At 34.2% G+C, this 17,841-nt stretch overlaps 1 protein-coding gene and 1 pseudogene across 2 annotated transcripts in view; one reads left to right on the top strand and one right to left on the bottom strand.

Annotated features, from left to right (window-relative positions):
- GDPD1 (glycerophosphodiester phosphodiesterase domain containing 1) overlaps positions 1–17,841 on the top strand; it is a 40,669-nt gene that overhangs the window by 9,099 nt on the left and 13,729 nt on the right. For both annotated transcript variants that reach the window (XR_012060165.1, XM_006218004.4), the window contains exons 2-4: positions 3,365–3,407; positions 12,911–13,046; positions 15,426–15,471. Coding sequence is in view for 1 of the 2 variants with exons in the window: in XM_006218004.4 (XP_006218066.1) it covers positions 3,365–3,407; positions 12,911–13,046; positions 15,426–15,471 (225 nt within the window). In the remaining variant the exon portion in view is untranslated. The remainder of the gene's footprint in view (positions 1–3,364; positions 3,408–12,910; positions 13,047–15,425; positions 15,472–17,841) is intronic.
- On the bottom strand, positions 9,157–9,585 carry LOC102541193 (uncharacterized protein C14orf119 homolog; annotated as a pseudogene).

Raw genomic sequence — 17,841 nt, forward strand, 5'->3', positions numbered from 1 at the left:
TTTAATCTGAGCACCCAGTCCCCACACCTCATGGCCTTTCTCTTGCCTTTCAATGTATGTCTCTGAATAAATCTACCTTCACTCAAAAAAAAAGTGTTCTTTCTGTTCTTTTCCCTTTTGGAGACTAGAGTGAAATTTTCCTTCACTAGGTGGAAACAAGTAGTGGGAGACAGATGTTTCCCTCAATGCTTGCAGCAGAAAGCCTTCTCAGGGTTTAGGTGGATGTACTAGAACATAAAAGTTCTAAGACTTAGAATTAAAGGCATTTTTTTTTAATTTAGGGATAGCATAGATGTTGTAGCACTAACCTTAAGTGCACAGCTTAATATTTTAAAAAAATATATGTATACACCCAGGTAGCAGTTTCTCAGATCATGATATAGAACATTTCTAGAATCCCGTAAGATTCCCTTGGTTCCCTCCCTAATCTATCCTCTTCCATCCCCAGGGGTAACCAATCCTCTGATTTTTACCATCATTGATTATTTGAGACAGTGGTTTCCAAAGTATGGTCTGTGGACTCCTGAGAGCTCCTGAGACCTTGCATGGGTCTACAAGGTCAAAACTGTTTTCATAAGACATTATTTGCCTTTTTCACCATGTTGACATTTGCACTGATGATGCAAAAGCAGTAGTGGGTCAAACTGTCGTTGCTTTAGCATGAATGAGGATGATGGTACCAAATGTACTAGTAGCCACCGTATTCTTCAGTGTCATGCACGTGAAGTTTTTTTAAAAAGGCAGTTTCACTTAAGAATATCTTTGGTGTATTAGTAAAAATTACTAGTTTTATTAAAGTTCAACCCTGAGTACACGTAACTTTTAATATTCTGTGTGACTAAATTTGGAGTACACATAAAACACTTGGTGCATACCAAAATGTGATGATGATTGTCTTGACAAAAAGCACTTGGGCAGTTGCTTGAATTCTGAGCCGGATTAGCCTTTATTTTTTTCCACAGAGCAGAATGTGCTTAAAACTTTGATTCTCTCCTTTAAAAAGTAATGCATCGTCATTATAGGGGGTTTTGTAAGGTATAGAAAAATGTATATTAGATATCATTTATATTCTTATCATCTGGAGATAACTGCTCCAATTAATTTGATTTGTTAAACTACTGGTTTTTTACTGTACCAAAAAACAAGGAAATTAAAAAAGGACACATAAGTCAGCTTGAAGAAGCTAATGACATTGACTTTGACTTTCTTCTAAGGACAGACTCAGTTTATTAAACCTGAAGAACGTATCTGCCGAGTACTCAATTCTGAAAGTCTTCTAGTCTTTTCCATCGTAAAGTTACTCTCTTTCTCTTTGTAATGAGTGTTTTTGTAGGAAAGTACTTTGAAACTAATAAACACTCCATTTCTTATCAAACTTTCAGTCCATTTATTAAAATGGATTCAGAATATCCTATTTTGTTCAATGGTTTAAAGTCTGTTACTATCATTATTTTGATGCTAACATCGTCTCGAGTTTAGCCATTGAGAGCTCCTTCAAACTGGCTTCTCTGTCCTTTTAACTTCCTTGCTTTTTGGCACAACAAGCAGTCAGTAGTTTAACCTGTAAATAACCATTTTAGCACCACTTGTCTTTTTGGTAAGATCCTAGAGTACTTTGTTCTTGAATATTGATTATCTGTATATAACGTATTACCATAATTTTTTACTAAAACAAGCACTGACTAGATTTTTGAAAGTCGTTTAACCTCAAAAGAGCACTTACTTTTGAAAAAAGCTTTAATCTCCATGTTTGCTTCATCTGTTTTCTATTGTGCGTCAACTCTAGTCACTGAAATGAACCTAAAATCAAAGTAGCTTTTTTTCGCATAAATATCCCTTCTCTCTGCTAAATTGATGGAACTTTTAGAACATTAGGTTAGTATATTCATTTCTTTATACCTTGTGTTTCTATTGGTTATTAATTAAGTTGTCATAAAAATAAATGTCTAAAATATAAAAGAAGAAAATTTTAATACTTTTGCAGATCTGTTCATATGATATTGTATATAAAACATTTTAATGTTATTAATGTTATTACTTGAACAGTACCTTAAATTTTGAAGTGCTTCTTTTTGTTAAGAAATTGGCTGTTTTTCCAAAGTATTTTTCCTGAGCATTCCATTAATTATTTAGTAATACTGAAATCTTTTAGTTTTAAAATATCTATAAACACAAGGCTAGTGTATATTGTGCTAATTGGTTCTGCCTAGTATGTAACATTAGATAATGTTAGGTAATTAGATAGTTTTTATGTGTCCTCTTTGTCATTACACTAGTTTTTATTACTTCAGTCAGTGGAAGCACCAGTTACTATAATAATGGCAATAGTAATAATAAATGGCAATAATCCTTTACTTTTACTGAATATTTACTATTTCATTGAATCTAATGTCATAAGTTATAAGATGCCTGTTTTTAAAGCATTGCTAAGAAAGAGAAAATCTTGCCAGTTAAACTATTACACACCGTCTATTGTAAAAGGCACCCTAACTTCAGAGATGTTAAAAAGTGAAAAGCTATCATTTTCCGAATTGATGACATATAGCCCTTGACATATTAATTCATTTAATTACACTAATCCTATGATATCAGTGTCATCATTATCCCCACCCTTATAGATAAAGAAACTCTGCCAGAAAGAGGTTAGGTAACTTTCCCAAGTTCATACAAGTATCTGATGGACTTGGGAGCGGAGATCCCAACTGCAGAGCCCCACCTTCAGCTGCCCTCAGCCAAGGTGATTATTTTATTTTATTTTATTTTATTTATTTATTTATTTATTTATTTATTTATTTATTTATTTATTTATTTAATTTTTTAAATTGAGTTATAGCCAGTTTACAATGTTGTGTCAATTTCCAGTGTAGAGCACAGTTTTTCAGTCATACATGAACCTCCATATATTCTTTGCCACATTCAGCCAAGATGATTAAAACAGCCACTCCTTTTAAGTAATTCATGGGAAAAGGAGGAGAGAGATGGGTAAATAATTTATGCTATAATGTGATAAATGCCTTAGTAAAGAGATTCATAGCAGACTATGGGGATACAGAAGAGAGACATTTTAACTCTGAGGAGGTGTGTATGTACCAAGTCTTCTATCTTTTCTATGACAAACAGATATCATAGCTAAAAAATCATGTTTAGGTTCTTCTAACCCTCTTGCGTTGCAGTGGCTGTGTTTTGATCTTCCTGGTGCAGCTGAAAACAATTCAAACTACCATTACATTCTTTAAAATACTTGTAATGTCTACATAATATATAAACATGATTCACTTGATGTGCCTCATTTAAGTGAATTTCTGGAAAAATAAAATGTTCACATTAGCTCAGTAAATGAAATTTCAATGTAATATTTTCACAGGTGCTGGAGAAAATTTGGAGAATACAATGGCAGCCTTTCAGCAGTAAGTATATAAAAAGGTATTCGTCTCTTTTACAGTTTATTTTGAAAGTGATGATGATTCACACAGTGAAGATAGTATACATGTAGCATCCACTTGTGATAGTTCTTTCTATTTTATTAAAAGCGCTTTTTTTATTTAGTTAGTCTGAAGTGTTACAAAGAGTGTTTGGCTTCTACATGACGGAGAAACTAGATCAGAGTTGTGGGTGATCAAAAGATGCTATAGTTCCAAAGCTGAAAGAAGGCATTTGTAACAAGGAACATACTGTGTATAATGCTAATTAGTCTCGGAGAGAAAGAGAAAAGGAGAAAATGAAACAACTGTTAAATTGGCCTTTGTTTATGAGGAGGATTATGTGTCTATTTAGTAATTTTTCTGCAGATTTGAACCTGTCGTCTGGTATTTCTTCTTCGAAGCCTTATGAGTGTTGATTTTTTTAAATAAGGTAAATTAACTTTTTTCAAGTTTTAAATTATTCCTATCTCGTAGAAATGTCTTTTAGAGCACCTCACAGAGAAGCAGCAGCAGGAGAGACAGGAATGACAGCTGATTGGTACCTTGTTCTTCGTTTTAGAGTAAATGATTATCATCAGTCTGTGGTAACCGTGAGAACACTGTTTTCTTTTCCCTGAAAAATAAGACAGGGGATATGATAAGCTAAACTCCATGAAAAAACTTAACTATCCATATTTAGTGAGAAAAAAATGTTTTCTTATATAATTTTGAACCATTTTTATGTATATAATTGGGGCTAATAAATCAGGAGAATTTGGTGTAAATTTTTGTTCTGCTTCTCATTGTTCAGACACTTTAGAGATGATTTATTCTGTTATCAGGTCTGAAGGTACTGCTTTTCCTATTCCAGTTTCACCTAAATCAAATCCTCCTATGTTTGTCATCGCTTACTCTTGCTGTTCTATAATATGATGCCTTTTGACTGTAATCTAAGAAATCTCTTACAGCTCTAAAATGCAGAATCTTTCCTCCTGTCACTGACTGTGAAACAGAATAATTTAATTTAAATTACTTTGTTGTCTTCTCAACTGAGATTATACAGCTAGCTAGCTAGCTGTAACAAAATACATATTTAATTTTATGTGAACAACTTTCACTGAGATACACACACATATACACAACCTCACATACCCTCATACACTATCACTTATCAAATATTTGTTGCCTGGGATATGCTGATATATATTACTTGGAAAAACTGCTCAGAAGTTTGAGTGACTTTAGCATTCTTTATGTATAAAGTATAAGTTTTTCCTCCATGTTTTTTGCTGAATTTTTACCAAGCACCCTTATATATTTATGAAATTAAAACACTAGGTTGTATAATAAGCTGTTTCCAAGGATGGTACATTTGTGTAATACATTATTTCTAAGGATAGTACCTAAATATTTTTTATCTTTGAAGATTTCAATCCTCTGAAAATTTTTTTGATGTTCTGAGAGTTTAGATGGTTTCTGCTCGCTAGATACAACATTTCATTTTAAAGCAGTTTTTTGTATTGTTTCATTCAAGCAATAACTAGTAAAAAGTGCCATAGCCTTCTCCATCATGTGGTAGCTTTCTGTAACTGTAGTTGTTTGAAAGTTTTTCTAGTGCTTTATTTATCTGGGGGGGGGGGCATTAGGCCTATTTATTTATTATTAGTTTTTTGTTGTTGTTGTTGTTGTTAATGGAGGTACTAGGGATTGAACCCAGGACCTCGTGCATGCTAAGCATACACTCTACCATTTGAGCTACACCCTCCCACTTCTAGTACTTCAAAAGAAGAAAGCAGCTCTTCCGTATGTTAGTATTTGTTAGATATATTTATTTGTAAGTTGGCTTTCTTATTGACTTTGAAATTTATATAAAACCTAAATCAAACAGGCTTTAATTTTAACCTTAAACATTTTGTTGTTGTTACTGTTGGTGGTGATTTTGTTTTTTGTTTTGTCTTGTCTTATGCAGTCAGTGCTCTTGCTATCAATAATATCAACTTTTTAAAAACTGTAGTTTGTTTTTCATTTGCTCACCAAATTTTTAAGACCCCCAGTTTTGGGGAGAGGAGGTAATTAGGTTCATTTAATTACTTTTGATGGAAATATTGGGGATTGAACCCACGACCTTATGCATGCTAGGCATGCACTCTACCACTGAACTATACCCTCCCCCATGTTTTTCATCTACTGATATTCTTCTATTTCTTTAACTGCTAGGACACTTAGAAAGATTTTTTTTTTAGGTATACTTGTTCCATGAACAAAACAAAACAAAAAATTGTTTAAGCATGCTATTTGCAAGATACCATATACTAAAAAGATAAAGAATTATATTACATAATTGACAAAAGACAGATACTGTGCTTAAGTATGCTGTATCCTTGATAGGATAAGTAGTTGGGGCAGAGATAATAAAAATATAATGAACAGCAAGAACGTAGATCTTATTTATGTAAAGATTAAGATATATACTTCACAAAGCATACATATTATGATGTGGAGGTGAAGATGATATTAGAGAAAGTATAAATAGTTGGTATGGGCAGCCTAGTTAAGATTAACCAGAAAATTGAAAAGATACTAGGGCTAGAAGAGCTATCATTTGGTGGAGGGGAAGAAGCTATTTTAAAAATGTGAGATGTTTGAGGTTAAGATGTGAGGGTACGTGGACAGGCTATGTCTCAGAAATTGAAAGGACCTTAAGAATGTAGAGAAAATTAATTCATTATATATTCATTGTATTATAGTAGGGCTAAAGAAGTAATTAGGACTGACAAAGAAATAATTGCATCTCAAAATTTATAAAAAATTCTTTAATGTGGTTTATAAAATAATTTTTCAAACACCTTAAGTTATGAATAAGGCTCTTCTTGGATTCCTTGGGAGCAAGGATCTTTGCTTATTGATCTCTCAATCCCTAACATCTAGCTTTGGTGCTGACTGGCTCTCACTAGTTGCTTCCTGAGTAAGACACGGAATGGGGCACTCAAGAACAAACTAGAATATTAACACAAGACAGATAGAGACAAAACCCCATCCGTAATAAGCACAGAACCAAAAACTAAGAAATTGTACTATACACGTGTACACACACACACACACACACACAGAGTCACTAAGCCCTTGAGTATGTAAAATCTGGTTCTTAAGAGCTAATAAAACTAGGTTATTAAATCAGACTGCCTTTGTAAATACCCATAGGACAATTTGATCCCTGTGGTATTAACATGAATGGTTAGAGAAAGAAACAAATTGTATTAGCAATAGCTGGAAGTATAAGTTGGCAGATATTCAAAGTAATTAATCAGTGACCTGATTCTCATGATAAAGTTTTTTAGAATATCTAATTAATACAATACTAATTATCTCATCTCCGAAATGGGACTAACAGTATAACTTCAATGTTTTGGGAGTAAATGAGATTCAAATAAATTCCTCAAATATGATCTTTTGTAAGTTATTATGCATTGTTTCTGTGGAGTTTCAAGTGATTTCACATCCTCTTTTAGAGCTAGAGTTTTTTAGGTTTTTTTTTTCCCCCTGAGTCTCATACTTCGAGATGCTCCTTTATTTTCTTCTAGGAAGTAATAAACACGTAATTTTTAGACTGTGATTATTTACCGGGTAGTTTGTGAGATGCCAAACATGCTGCCAGTGGATGAAAAAAAAAGAAAGAAAGAAAGAAAGAAAGAAAACCAAAAAACAACGCCCCCAAACCCCAAATTCTACTTTCTGGTCAGCACAGGAGGATTAGTTGTTATTTCCTATATAATTGGCACATTTGTAGAGCTAGAGTTTTATTTCCTTTTCCGGAAATGTTGAAGCCTTGACTTCCCTAACTTTTTTCTGTGTTTGTCATCAGCTTATCAGAAATTTGGCTATAAAATATCTGGTCTTTCAAATGAAGTAGAAGCATATTGTTATTTGTGGAAAATTTTGGAGGCCAAAGTGATAAAAGTTTTCTTGCTATGTTTTAGCTATTTGTATATCAAGTTTGAGATAATTTTATTAGAATAGTTTACAGATTGTTCTAGATGCACTTACTATTGTTCTAAATATTTATTTCTTAGCTTGTTAATAAAAGATAAGCATACAATAAATGGAAAATATTTTTCATATAGTTCCTAAACATTTCTAAACATAGCCAACATTTCAGCTAATGAAAACTTCATATTTAGTTGGAAGTTTCTTAGGTAGTACGTATAATTTTTTTAATACAGGAAAATATAGATAACCCCTGCTCTTATCCTCCCTTCACAGACTCATACAAAACAAAAACAAAAGTAAAAGAAAATAAAATATGTGTGTGACCAAAAATCAGCAGTGCCAATCATTTTTTAAATCTATACAAAGTTGAAAATTAAGAATTTTATTTTAAAACTGCTGGATATATATGTTGTTTACAGTGTCTATATTTTTTATTGTTTTTTTTTTAAAAACTAAACACTGTAACAATATTTAAGGAGATTTTTAAATACAGAAAAATAATTCTACCAACCTAAAAACTACTTTTGTTTCCCTTTTTTGGGATTTTATTTTTACACACTTGTGGTTCTAGCAAACAAAATTAGCAAACAATCTCTTTTTAGGGTGGATATTCTCTAGAAGGGGACCCATAAATTTAACAAGTTATTTGCATTTAGTGAGAATTTCATTAAGAGCCAGGTTTGTTTGAACTCCTCTAACAATCAGTGGTAATCAGGACACTAAAGGGAAAGATTGTTTAAGAAGTAGGGGAGACTTTGGCACAAGTCAGCGGGTGGCTGTTGGGTCTTTTGGAATGACGTGCTGATGGGGGAGATCATCAGAAGTAGACCAAGTAAGAGAAAATGGGGAAGTGGTTGGCTCCAAAGGTAAATTTTGCCAGCTTCATAATTTTAGAACCATTCAATCTGGGGATGGCCAAGGATTTTAAAAATCATCTAATCCAGTGGGAGGGTATAGTTCAGTGGTGGAGTACGTGCATAGCATGTCCAAGGTCCTGGTTGCAGTCCCCAGCACCTCCATTAAAAATGACTAAATCTAATTACTTCCTCCCCGCCCCCCCCCCAAAAAAGTAAAACAGAACAAAATTTAAGGGGGGAGGGTATAGTTCAAGTGGTAGAGCACATGCTTAGCATGCACGAGGTCCATGCATGAGGTCCTGGGTTCAGTCCCCAGTACTTCCTCTATAAATAGAGAAATAACTACTAGCGTGGAGGAATGAGTAACTAATTATCTCCCTCTCCTAATTTTTTTTCGTAATGTTACTAAATCATCACTAGGAAGGCTAGTAGTTGGGATGTCACATAATTATGCCAGAACCTGGCAAAGGTGGTGAAACCAGCCGTCTGAATCCAGCTAAATGATAAAAACATAACCTTTTTTTGCCCTTCTCTCTTGTTTTTGGAGTAGGAGGGCTCCACTTCACATGCCTATGGGCCAGCAGCAGGCTTGAGTTATAATGTGTAGATTCCTTTTGGTTATAGTTGCAAGAGAAGCCTTTAAATTCTTGAAAGTTTGACATCTTTTGAAAAGAAGTAACCTAGGAAGCAAACTGCTGGTCTGGATTTGCTCAGATGGAAAACATTTACACTAGGAGTCCAGTTGTTATGCTGTTCCCATTGAAATCACCAGGCCAGTACTGGTCTGTGAGTTTAGACAGCTGATCAGGATCCTATCCCCAGACTTTTAAGTGGTACATTTGAAGTTCTCACAGTAAAGTTGTGGCCTTGGCTCCATCAGCTGCAGTTATCGTCTTTGATTTTCATGTCTATCAGTCTTTACCAGCTGTAGCAGCCACTACTTGGTAAAACTTTGCCACGAAGTCTAACTCACTGACCTCCAACTGCTTGATAAATTCATTGTGTTGCTGCTCAGCCCAACCTCAAAACCACTGATCCCAAAGATGTATATGACACTCAAAGATACAAGGTGGTTAGTTTGTTCCAGACACACTCAGCTGCTCCACACCTTCCAGGAGTGGCTGTAATTTTCCTGGCACTGCCTTGGCTACCAGGTCCTGTAGGAGACATTCATGCTGGGGACCTGAACAGCTGGCAAACCAGTGAAGACTACACTTCATCTCCTGGAAAGTGATGTAAGACATTGGGGGAGGGGAAGAGTCAGAAATATTGCCTAGTACTGAGGGTGAGAGAGAAGGGAAGGATGGCGGCATTGAAGAGGAAGAGGATTCCAGTGACATCCTCCCCTTTCCTCTCACAGAGCACTGAGCAACCATCACATGAGTACTTAGTCTTCAACTATAAGTGCTTATGTATTTAAAAGGATGTTCAGTTTTTCTTAAAGTCCTGCTGTAGTTCATTCTGTTGATGGTGGATAAATTGATGTTCATAATGTCTTCTAGATAAAATATGTTCATAATGGACATAATTTTTTTCATTATGAAAGTTTATATTCTTAAAAATTCAAATAATTCAAATAATCTATGTAAAGTAAAAAAAAAAATTGGCCTGCCCAAATCTTTAATTCCATTCCCAGTAATACCATTTATAAGAGGTAACTACTTTAGTGATTTGGCATATATCTTTCTAGTCTTTATATGTATATTTATTATATGAAGTGTATATATATATATATATATATATATATATATATATATACACACACACACACACACACACACACTTTATTTTACATCACTGGGTCTTACAATCCCTACTTTTTTTTTCATTTAGATATGCTCAACAGTGCCATTCCATGTGAATGTTTTATTCTTTGAAGTATAATACTTACTATGGCTATGGATTATCACTGATGAACATTCAAGTGCTAGCTAGATGATAATTAATTAAAATTTAAAATGTTCATAGACGTTGGTAACCAAAGTATGGCTTCATTCCGCTCATTTAGAAATGAGTTGAATACCTGCAATATGGCCAACATCATGAACATTAGAGTATAGGGAGTAGCCACAGGCCCCTCCTCACCAGGAACTTAGGATCTAGCTGTGGAGATGTGAAAGAACTTTCTTTGAATTTATATCTGTAAGATTCGTCCATGATGCGTGAAATAATCTTGTACATGTTTTTTATGTGGTCAAATGCATTTATCTCTGCCAGATACATACTTAGCTGAAGTGAAATTGCTAGGTCATAGGGTGGGTGCATATTTATACTTTCCAAAAGATTGTGTCATTTACGTTCTCACCAGCAGTGTAGGAGAGTTCCAGGTGCTCTACTCTCTTGCTAATTTATTATCAGTCCTTTTAATTTTAGCCATTCTGATGGGTATGCAGTGCTGTCTCATCGTGGGTTTAATTTACATTTTCCTGTTGAATTTTGTTGCTGAACAGCTCTTCCTGCGCTCATTGGCCACTTGGAAATTCTCATTTGTGAAGTGCCTGTTCAAGTTTGTATCTGTTATTTTATTCTGTATTGTTTTTCCATGAAAGATATTTCAGGCAGAGGAGGTATTATGAGATCATGGGGCTGCTTGGAGTGTAAGGTGCAAGGTGGGGAGGAGGTGTGGAGAACTAGTGTTATCATCGCTGTTTTCCATCGTGGCAGCACTGTTTTACATTTCCACCAGCAATGTACAAGGGCTTCAGTTTCCTCACATCCTGGCCAGTAATACATGTCTTTTTCTAATTTTGCTTGCTTGCTTCCTTCCTTCTTTCCTTTTTCTTCTTTTTTTGATAATAGCCATCTTAATGGGAGTAAAGTATCTTATTGTAGGTTTTATTACATTTTCCTAATGACTAGTGATGTTGAGCATCTTTTTATGTGCTTCTTGGCACATTTTTCTGTCAAAATGTCTATACATTTTTGAATCTGATTGTTTCTTACTGAGTTTTAGGAGTTCTTATCCAATATATTGTGGATATTAATTCTTTATCAGGTGATTTGCAAATATATTTTTCCATTCTGTGGATTGCCTTCTACTCTGTTGATAATGTCCTTTGATGCACAAAAGTTTTAATTTTGATGAAGTCCAATTTATTATATCTATTTTTAATTTTGTTGCTTGTGCTTTTGGTGTCATATCCAAGAAATCATTGCCAAATTCAATGTGATGAAACCTTTTCTGTATGTTTTCATCTAAGAGTTTTTCGTGTTAGGTCTTACAGTTAGGTCTTTGATCCACTTTGAGTTTATTTTTGGATATGATGTTAAGTAAGAATCCAAATTCATTATTTCACATGTGAATATCCAGTTTTCCCAGCACCATTTGTTGAAAAGACTGCCCTTTCCCTATTGAATAATCTTTGCATCCTTGTCAAAAATCACTTGGCCATCTATGCAAAGGTTTATTTCTGGACTTTTTCTTCTATTTGTCCATATGTCTGTCTTTATGCCAGTACCACATTGTTTTGATTACTGAAGCACTGTAGTAAGTTTTTGTTGTTGTTGTTGTTGTTTTGGGGGTGGGAGGAGGTAATTAGGTTTATTTTTTAATTTATTTTAATGGCAGTACTGGGGACTGAACCCAGGACCTCATGCCTGCTAGGCAAGCACTCTACCACTGAGCTATACCCTCCCCCCTGTAGTGGTTTTGAAATTATAAAGTGTGAGTCGTCCAACTTTGTTCTTCTTTTTCAAGACTATTTTGACTATTTGAGGTTCCTTGAGATTCCATTGAATTTTAGGATGGATTTTCTATTTCTGTAAAAAACATCATTAGAATTTTGATAGGAGTTGCATTGACTCTGTAGATCAATGTAGTATTTACATCTTCACAATATTAAGTGTTCCAGTTCATAAACATGGAGTGTCTTTCCATTCATATCTTTAATTTCTTTCAACATTTTATAGTTTTCATTGTACAGATCTTTCACCTCTTTGGTTAAGTTAATTCCTTGGTTTTTATTATTTTTGATGCTACAGTAAATGGAATTGTTTTATGATTTTCTTTTTAGATTTTCATTCTTAGTAGATCAAAATAAAACTGATTTTTGTGTGTTTATTTTGTATAGTATGATTTCACTGAGTTTACTACTTTTGACAGTTTTAGTGTTTGCGGAATCTTTTTTATGATTTCTATACATAAGATCATGTTATCTGTGAACAGAGATAATTTTACTTCTTTTCCAGTCTGGATTTTTTTTTTTCTTGCTTATTTGCCTTGCTAGAACTTCTAATCCTATGCTGAATTTAAGTGGCAAAAGTGGGCATCCTTTTCTTGTTTAATCTTTTTTATTTTATAGATGTGGAAACGTAGGCCCAGAGAAGGGCATTTACTCACAGAAAGTTACATGACAGGTTCGTGGCGAAGCAGGAACTGGTGCCCAAATCTCAACTTCTGGTCCAGTGTTCTTTCATTTATATGGGGTTGCCAGAATTAACAATTGCTAGTCATGAAAAGGAGCTAACATGAATCTCTTATTCTAAGTTCACTTAGAATATTTTCTTATCAGTTATTCAAAATAGGTAATAGTGTTGAGGAGAAATTTTAGTATTATGAAATTTTCTACTATTTTGATTTGTAACTCTGAACTTTTTCATCTATATCTATGTAACCTAAATGTTTGCTTCAGTTTCAGAATGTCATTATGGTTTGTATTTCTTCAGTGCAGTTACAATTGGAACTGATATGCTGGAATTGGACTGCCATATCACGAAAGATGAGCAAGTTGTGGTGTCACACGACGAGAACCTAAAGAGATCAACTGGGGTCAATGTAAACATCTCTGATCTCAAGTACTGTGTAAGTGAAAACACATGACAGGCTAACAACCAGTAGACATTAGGGCCAGTAAGATTTTTTAAAACAGTGAATATCAGGTAGTACTTCAAGAAATAACAAAAAATAAATCATAATGATTAAATAATGACTGTCAAAGGAAATTTTAAAAACTCTTCTGACTTCCAGTGATGATTTGTATTCATTACATACATTTGTGGTGACTTATTTTGATAAATATTTAAACAAAATTACCAAATTCCTCAGAGGTAAAACTCCTGAAGTTCGACTTCTTTGAAGTGTTCTATAATTTATTTGATTTAGAATGGATATGTGAATTAGTTTTAGTCTTCAAGTATAGGTAAGGACCCTTTAAAAATCTGATTTTAGTAGTTTACATGCTCATTATAGTAAATACTGATAAATGGAAGGAAAAATAATACCTGATTCTATAACCTAAAGAAAACTTATGTTAACAGGATACTATCTATAAGTATACTCTGAATTTTTTTTTTTACATAATTGTATTCTTACTGTATATTGTTTATATTGCGTTTTTAAGCACTTTAACATTACGGTATGGTGCATATTTTTTCCTTTTCTTTTTTAAATAGACTTGCTTTTTAGAGCAGCTACAGGTTCACATAAAAATTGATCAGAAAGTGTAGGGGTTTCCCACATACTTTCTGACCCTACATAGGTACAGGCTCCCCTCACTATCAACATCCTGCACCTGAGTGGTACATTTGTTACAGCTGATGCACTTACACTGATACATCCTCATCACCCAACGGTCATAGCTCACATCAGGATTTATTCTCAGTGTTGTACAGTCTATGGGTTTTGACATGACATACATGATAATGAGATGTATCCACTAATAGGTCCTACAGCATAGTTTCACTGCCCTAAAAATCCTCTGTGCTCTGCCTCTTCATCCTTCCTGCCCCCCCAACTCCTGACAGTCACTAGTCTTTGTACTTTCACCATAGTTTTACCTTTTCCAAAATGTCGTATAATTGGAACCATACAGTATTTAGCCTTTTCAGAGTCTATGCTGATTTTTCATAAACATTTCAAATGACTTCAGTTATTCCACTGAGTGGATATATAGTTATTTTTAACCATTTCTCTATTGTTGGGTATTTGAATTAGTTCTAAGTTTTCACAATTATACATAACACTGCATTGAACATCTATAGGCATGAAGATAAAGCTTTGTAAAGATAAAATTTTCTCTATATTTAAAATTATTTGCCTAAATTAACTGACAACAGGGAAATTATTGGACAAATGATTAGGAATATATATATATATATTTTTTTGATATCTCCTGCCTTGTAGTGGAGAGTTTGTAGATTGAATCATCCTTATTTCTTGGCACCTCCAACGTACCTAGTATGTCATAGATGCACAATAAATGACTAGAATCTCAGCTGATGAAAGATTAGGGACAGCTCACTGGGCACCACTGTGACGTGGGTTGGGATGTAAGTCGGTCCCATGGGGATGGTATAAAGTTGAGCCAGGTCTCTGGAGTGCTCCCATTTCCCCAGAGGGAGAGACACCAGCTAGGATTAGTGGTGCTTAAGTGTTGTGTGTATCTTCTGACTTGGCCCCACTTGTGAGTGTGCCTGGGGAGCAGAGCGGGCGTCCACACCATCCTGAACATCTGCAGTTAGGAATATTATACTTTCCTAATTTATATTGAAAGCTGCTATCACTAGCTTGCTTTTTTTCTTTTCTTTTCTTTTTGAGTAAAGGTAGATTTATTTAGAGAGATACTTACTGCATAGAGTGTGAGGCAAGAGAAAGGCAAGGAAAGAGGTATGGGAATTGGTTGCTCAGTTTAAAGTAAAAGTAGGTACACACTCCATAGACAGAGTGCGGGCCGTCTCCAAAGGGGAGAGAGCGAAAAAGGGCCTAGCTTCCTTGTTCAAAGTATTTAGAAGACTTCTAATATCTAATACTAGAAGAATTCCCATTTTGCCATACTCATATTGGTCATTATAATTATACCTAAGAGTTCCTAATCTGCTAGATTAAATTTTAATCAGCATTTGCTTATTAGTGAGTTTAAAGATTTTTCTTTATGATTGTTAGTCTTCTTTTTCATTTTTTTTCCTTTGGACTGTGTATTCTTGACATTTGTCTACTGAAATCTTTGTGTATTTATTATTGACAGATGGTTCATATTAAATAGCACAGATTTATTTTCTTGTAGGACATGAAAGTAAGTAATTATATGGCTAATTTGGAATTGGAGATGTTCTGCTAGAGTGCCCTATGTAAACGTTTATAGCATTTCATTCTTTTATTTTTCAAAGAAGCAAATCTTAGTGTAGGACACTAGAATACTTTTTTTTTTTGAGAGCTAACTTTTTTCAACCATATCTTTTAAAGGAACTCCCACCTTACCTTGGCAAACTGGACGTCTCATTTCAAAAAGGTAATCATTAATGTCTGCAGCTTAAACATTTACATTAAAGTATATTCATTAATGTTGAAAATTAGATATACATACATATTCTCTTGTGATAATAAGTTCCAGCTTATTGCCCTCAAAGCTTGTTTTCTCAGGCCTACAAATCTGAAATTTTTCTTTCTTTCTCTCTTTTTTTCTTTCTTTCTTTCTTCTATTGAAATATAGTTGATTTACAGTATGTTGTGTTAGTGTCTGGTGTACAGCAAAGTGATTCAGTTATATATATCGAATCTGAAATCTTGATGGTCGTCTGACTCTGAGATGGTGAGGCCCAAAGAATTAACTGGCTTATTCTATGTAAATTAACATACAGTTAATTTAAGCATGAATATTAATCATAGGAAACCCAGATATTATTAGAGATACTTTGCACTTCTAAAGCTTCAAGTTCTAGAATATTACTACAACTTTTGGTAGATCATTCATCGTAAATAAAAAGAATAAGTGGAAAGAAATTCAAGGGACACCTTTCAGATCCTTACTGATTCTATAATTTTTAAATTCAGTGTCATTTAGCTCCTCCATATTTTTAATTACTAAAGAGAATTCTACTATTCAAATAAACTATCCATTTCTTAATCATCTTCATTTTTTTAATCACTTGCATAGAAGTTTTTTTTTTCTTTTGAGGAAACATTTCTCACAAAGAAACATGTCCATTGACCGAGTGTGTTAGTTATGTTAGAATGGAGCATGTTAGGATACGAAATACACCACCTCAAGATACAGGTGCTGAGCTCCCTCACCATCACAGCTCAGCTTCATGTATTGAATGATTCAGATGTAACTCAGTGTATATGCATAACTGGGACTTTGTGCTATACACCAGATATTGACACATTGTAACTGACTGTACTTCAATTTAAAAAAAAATGTAACTCAGTAAAACTGTAAGATACTCATGTTATGGTCTTTGGTATGACTTGTATAGTTGAAGCATTGGTTAAATGTCAAGAATCTATTCTATTGTACTAACTTTCAAAAAGAACTTTAACTGCTCTGTGAACTAAATTTAAAATTGGCCAGCATAATTTCTCCTTGATTGGGAAATTTTAGACAACCAAATAAAAATTAGCTATCTCTGTGGGATGTTTCTATCTGATGTTTGTTTGACTTTGCCTTCCAAGTAAGTATCATTAAGCTTTTGCTGATTTGAGGAAACACTGTTTTCATTCTTATAATTAGTAGGATTATATTTGCAAAGCTATTCAATATTGGTGCCAACTATGGACTGGACTTGTGAAGGTTGAGAAAATATCATAAGTGAAGTTTTTCCTGTTTTTCCCTTAGTAGAGCAAAGCCAGAGCCTCACAAAGATTGGAAGATACTTTGAGAAAAAAATACATTTTAATTTTTTTTCTGGTTTTATGCTTCCCTCATAAAGTCATGAATCTTTTGAATGTGAAGAAACGGTTGAGACCATCTAATCCTGTCTCCTCCTGTAATAGAAGGGAAACTGGGTCCTAAAGATGCAAATTAGCTTAAGGTCATACAACAAGTAAACAGAGCTGGGATTTGGAACTAGACCTTCTCCTTACCAGGCCAGTACTCAGCCGCTCCATACTGCTTCTCCATCTGAAAAATCTCTTCAAATCCCATAGCAGTAGCAGCGCCATGTACTCTCAAGTTTAGTAACTAACAATAAGTAACTTTTCATTGATTTGTATTCAACACAGAGCATGATTAACTTAAAGACTATGCCTCAAATATGAAGCTTGCTGCATTTGAAACAGACTAAATATAAATAACACTGTAAAAACTTGACTCAGATTATGCAGAAAGTTGTTCAGTTTTTTCTCTACCCTATTCCCCTGCTCGGAACTCTTGCTTTCTTTTATGTAAATACTGGAGAAAGAAAGAGGAAGACTATCAGCTGTCAGAGGAATACAAATTTCAGGCCTCTTTCTTTCTTTGTGGTTCAGAACTTTACTGGAGAAGAACTGTTTCCTTTTAAAAGGTGCTCTGATGTGCCACAGGCTGTGTTAAAAAGTAAATGTAAAGAAGGAACATAAAAATGTGTTAACTGAAGTGTTTGTTAGTAACTATCCTGCTTACTTGAAAGCAGCTTTTTTTTTTTCATGGAAAATACATAATTTAGATGATCTAGAGTTGACTACAATGATCAGTTTTCAAGTCCCAGCCTGCTCTAGAGCCATTTCACTTGTTCCATCATCCAACACATCCTATGGCATGCTCCATGCCTGGCATTCTTGTTTGCTATTATCATCCTCTTTCCCTTTTGGTAGAGTCTCCCAGCTGGTTATTCTCTGCCTGAAACAATACTGGAGACAAACTTCTTTCTTCAACTCTTTTTCTACATTCTATGCTCGCTGA

The sequence above is a fragment of the Vicugna pacos genome, chromosome 16, assembly GCF_048564905.1.
Source record: "Vicugna pacos chromosome 16, VicPac4, whole genome shotgun sequence".
Classification (NCBI taxonomy): domain Eukaryota; kingdom Metazoa; phylum Chordata; class Mammalia; order Artiodactyla; family Camelidae; genus Vicugna; species Vicugna pacos.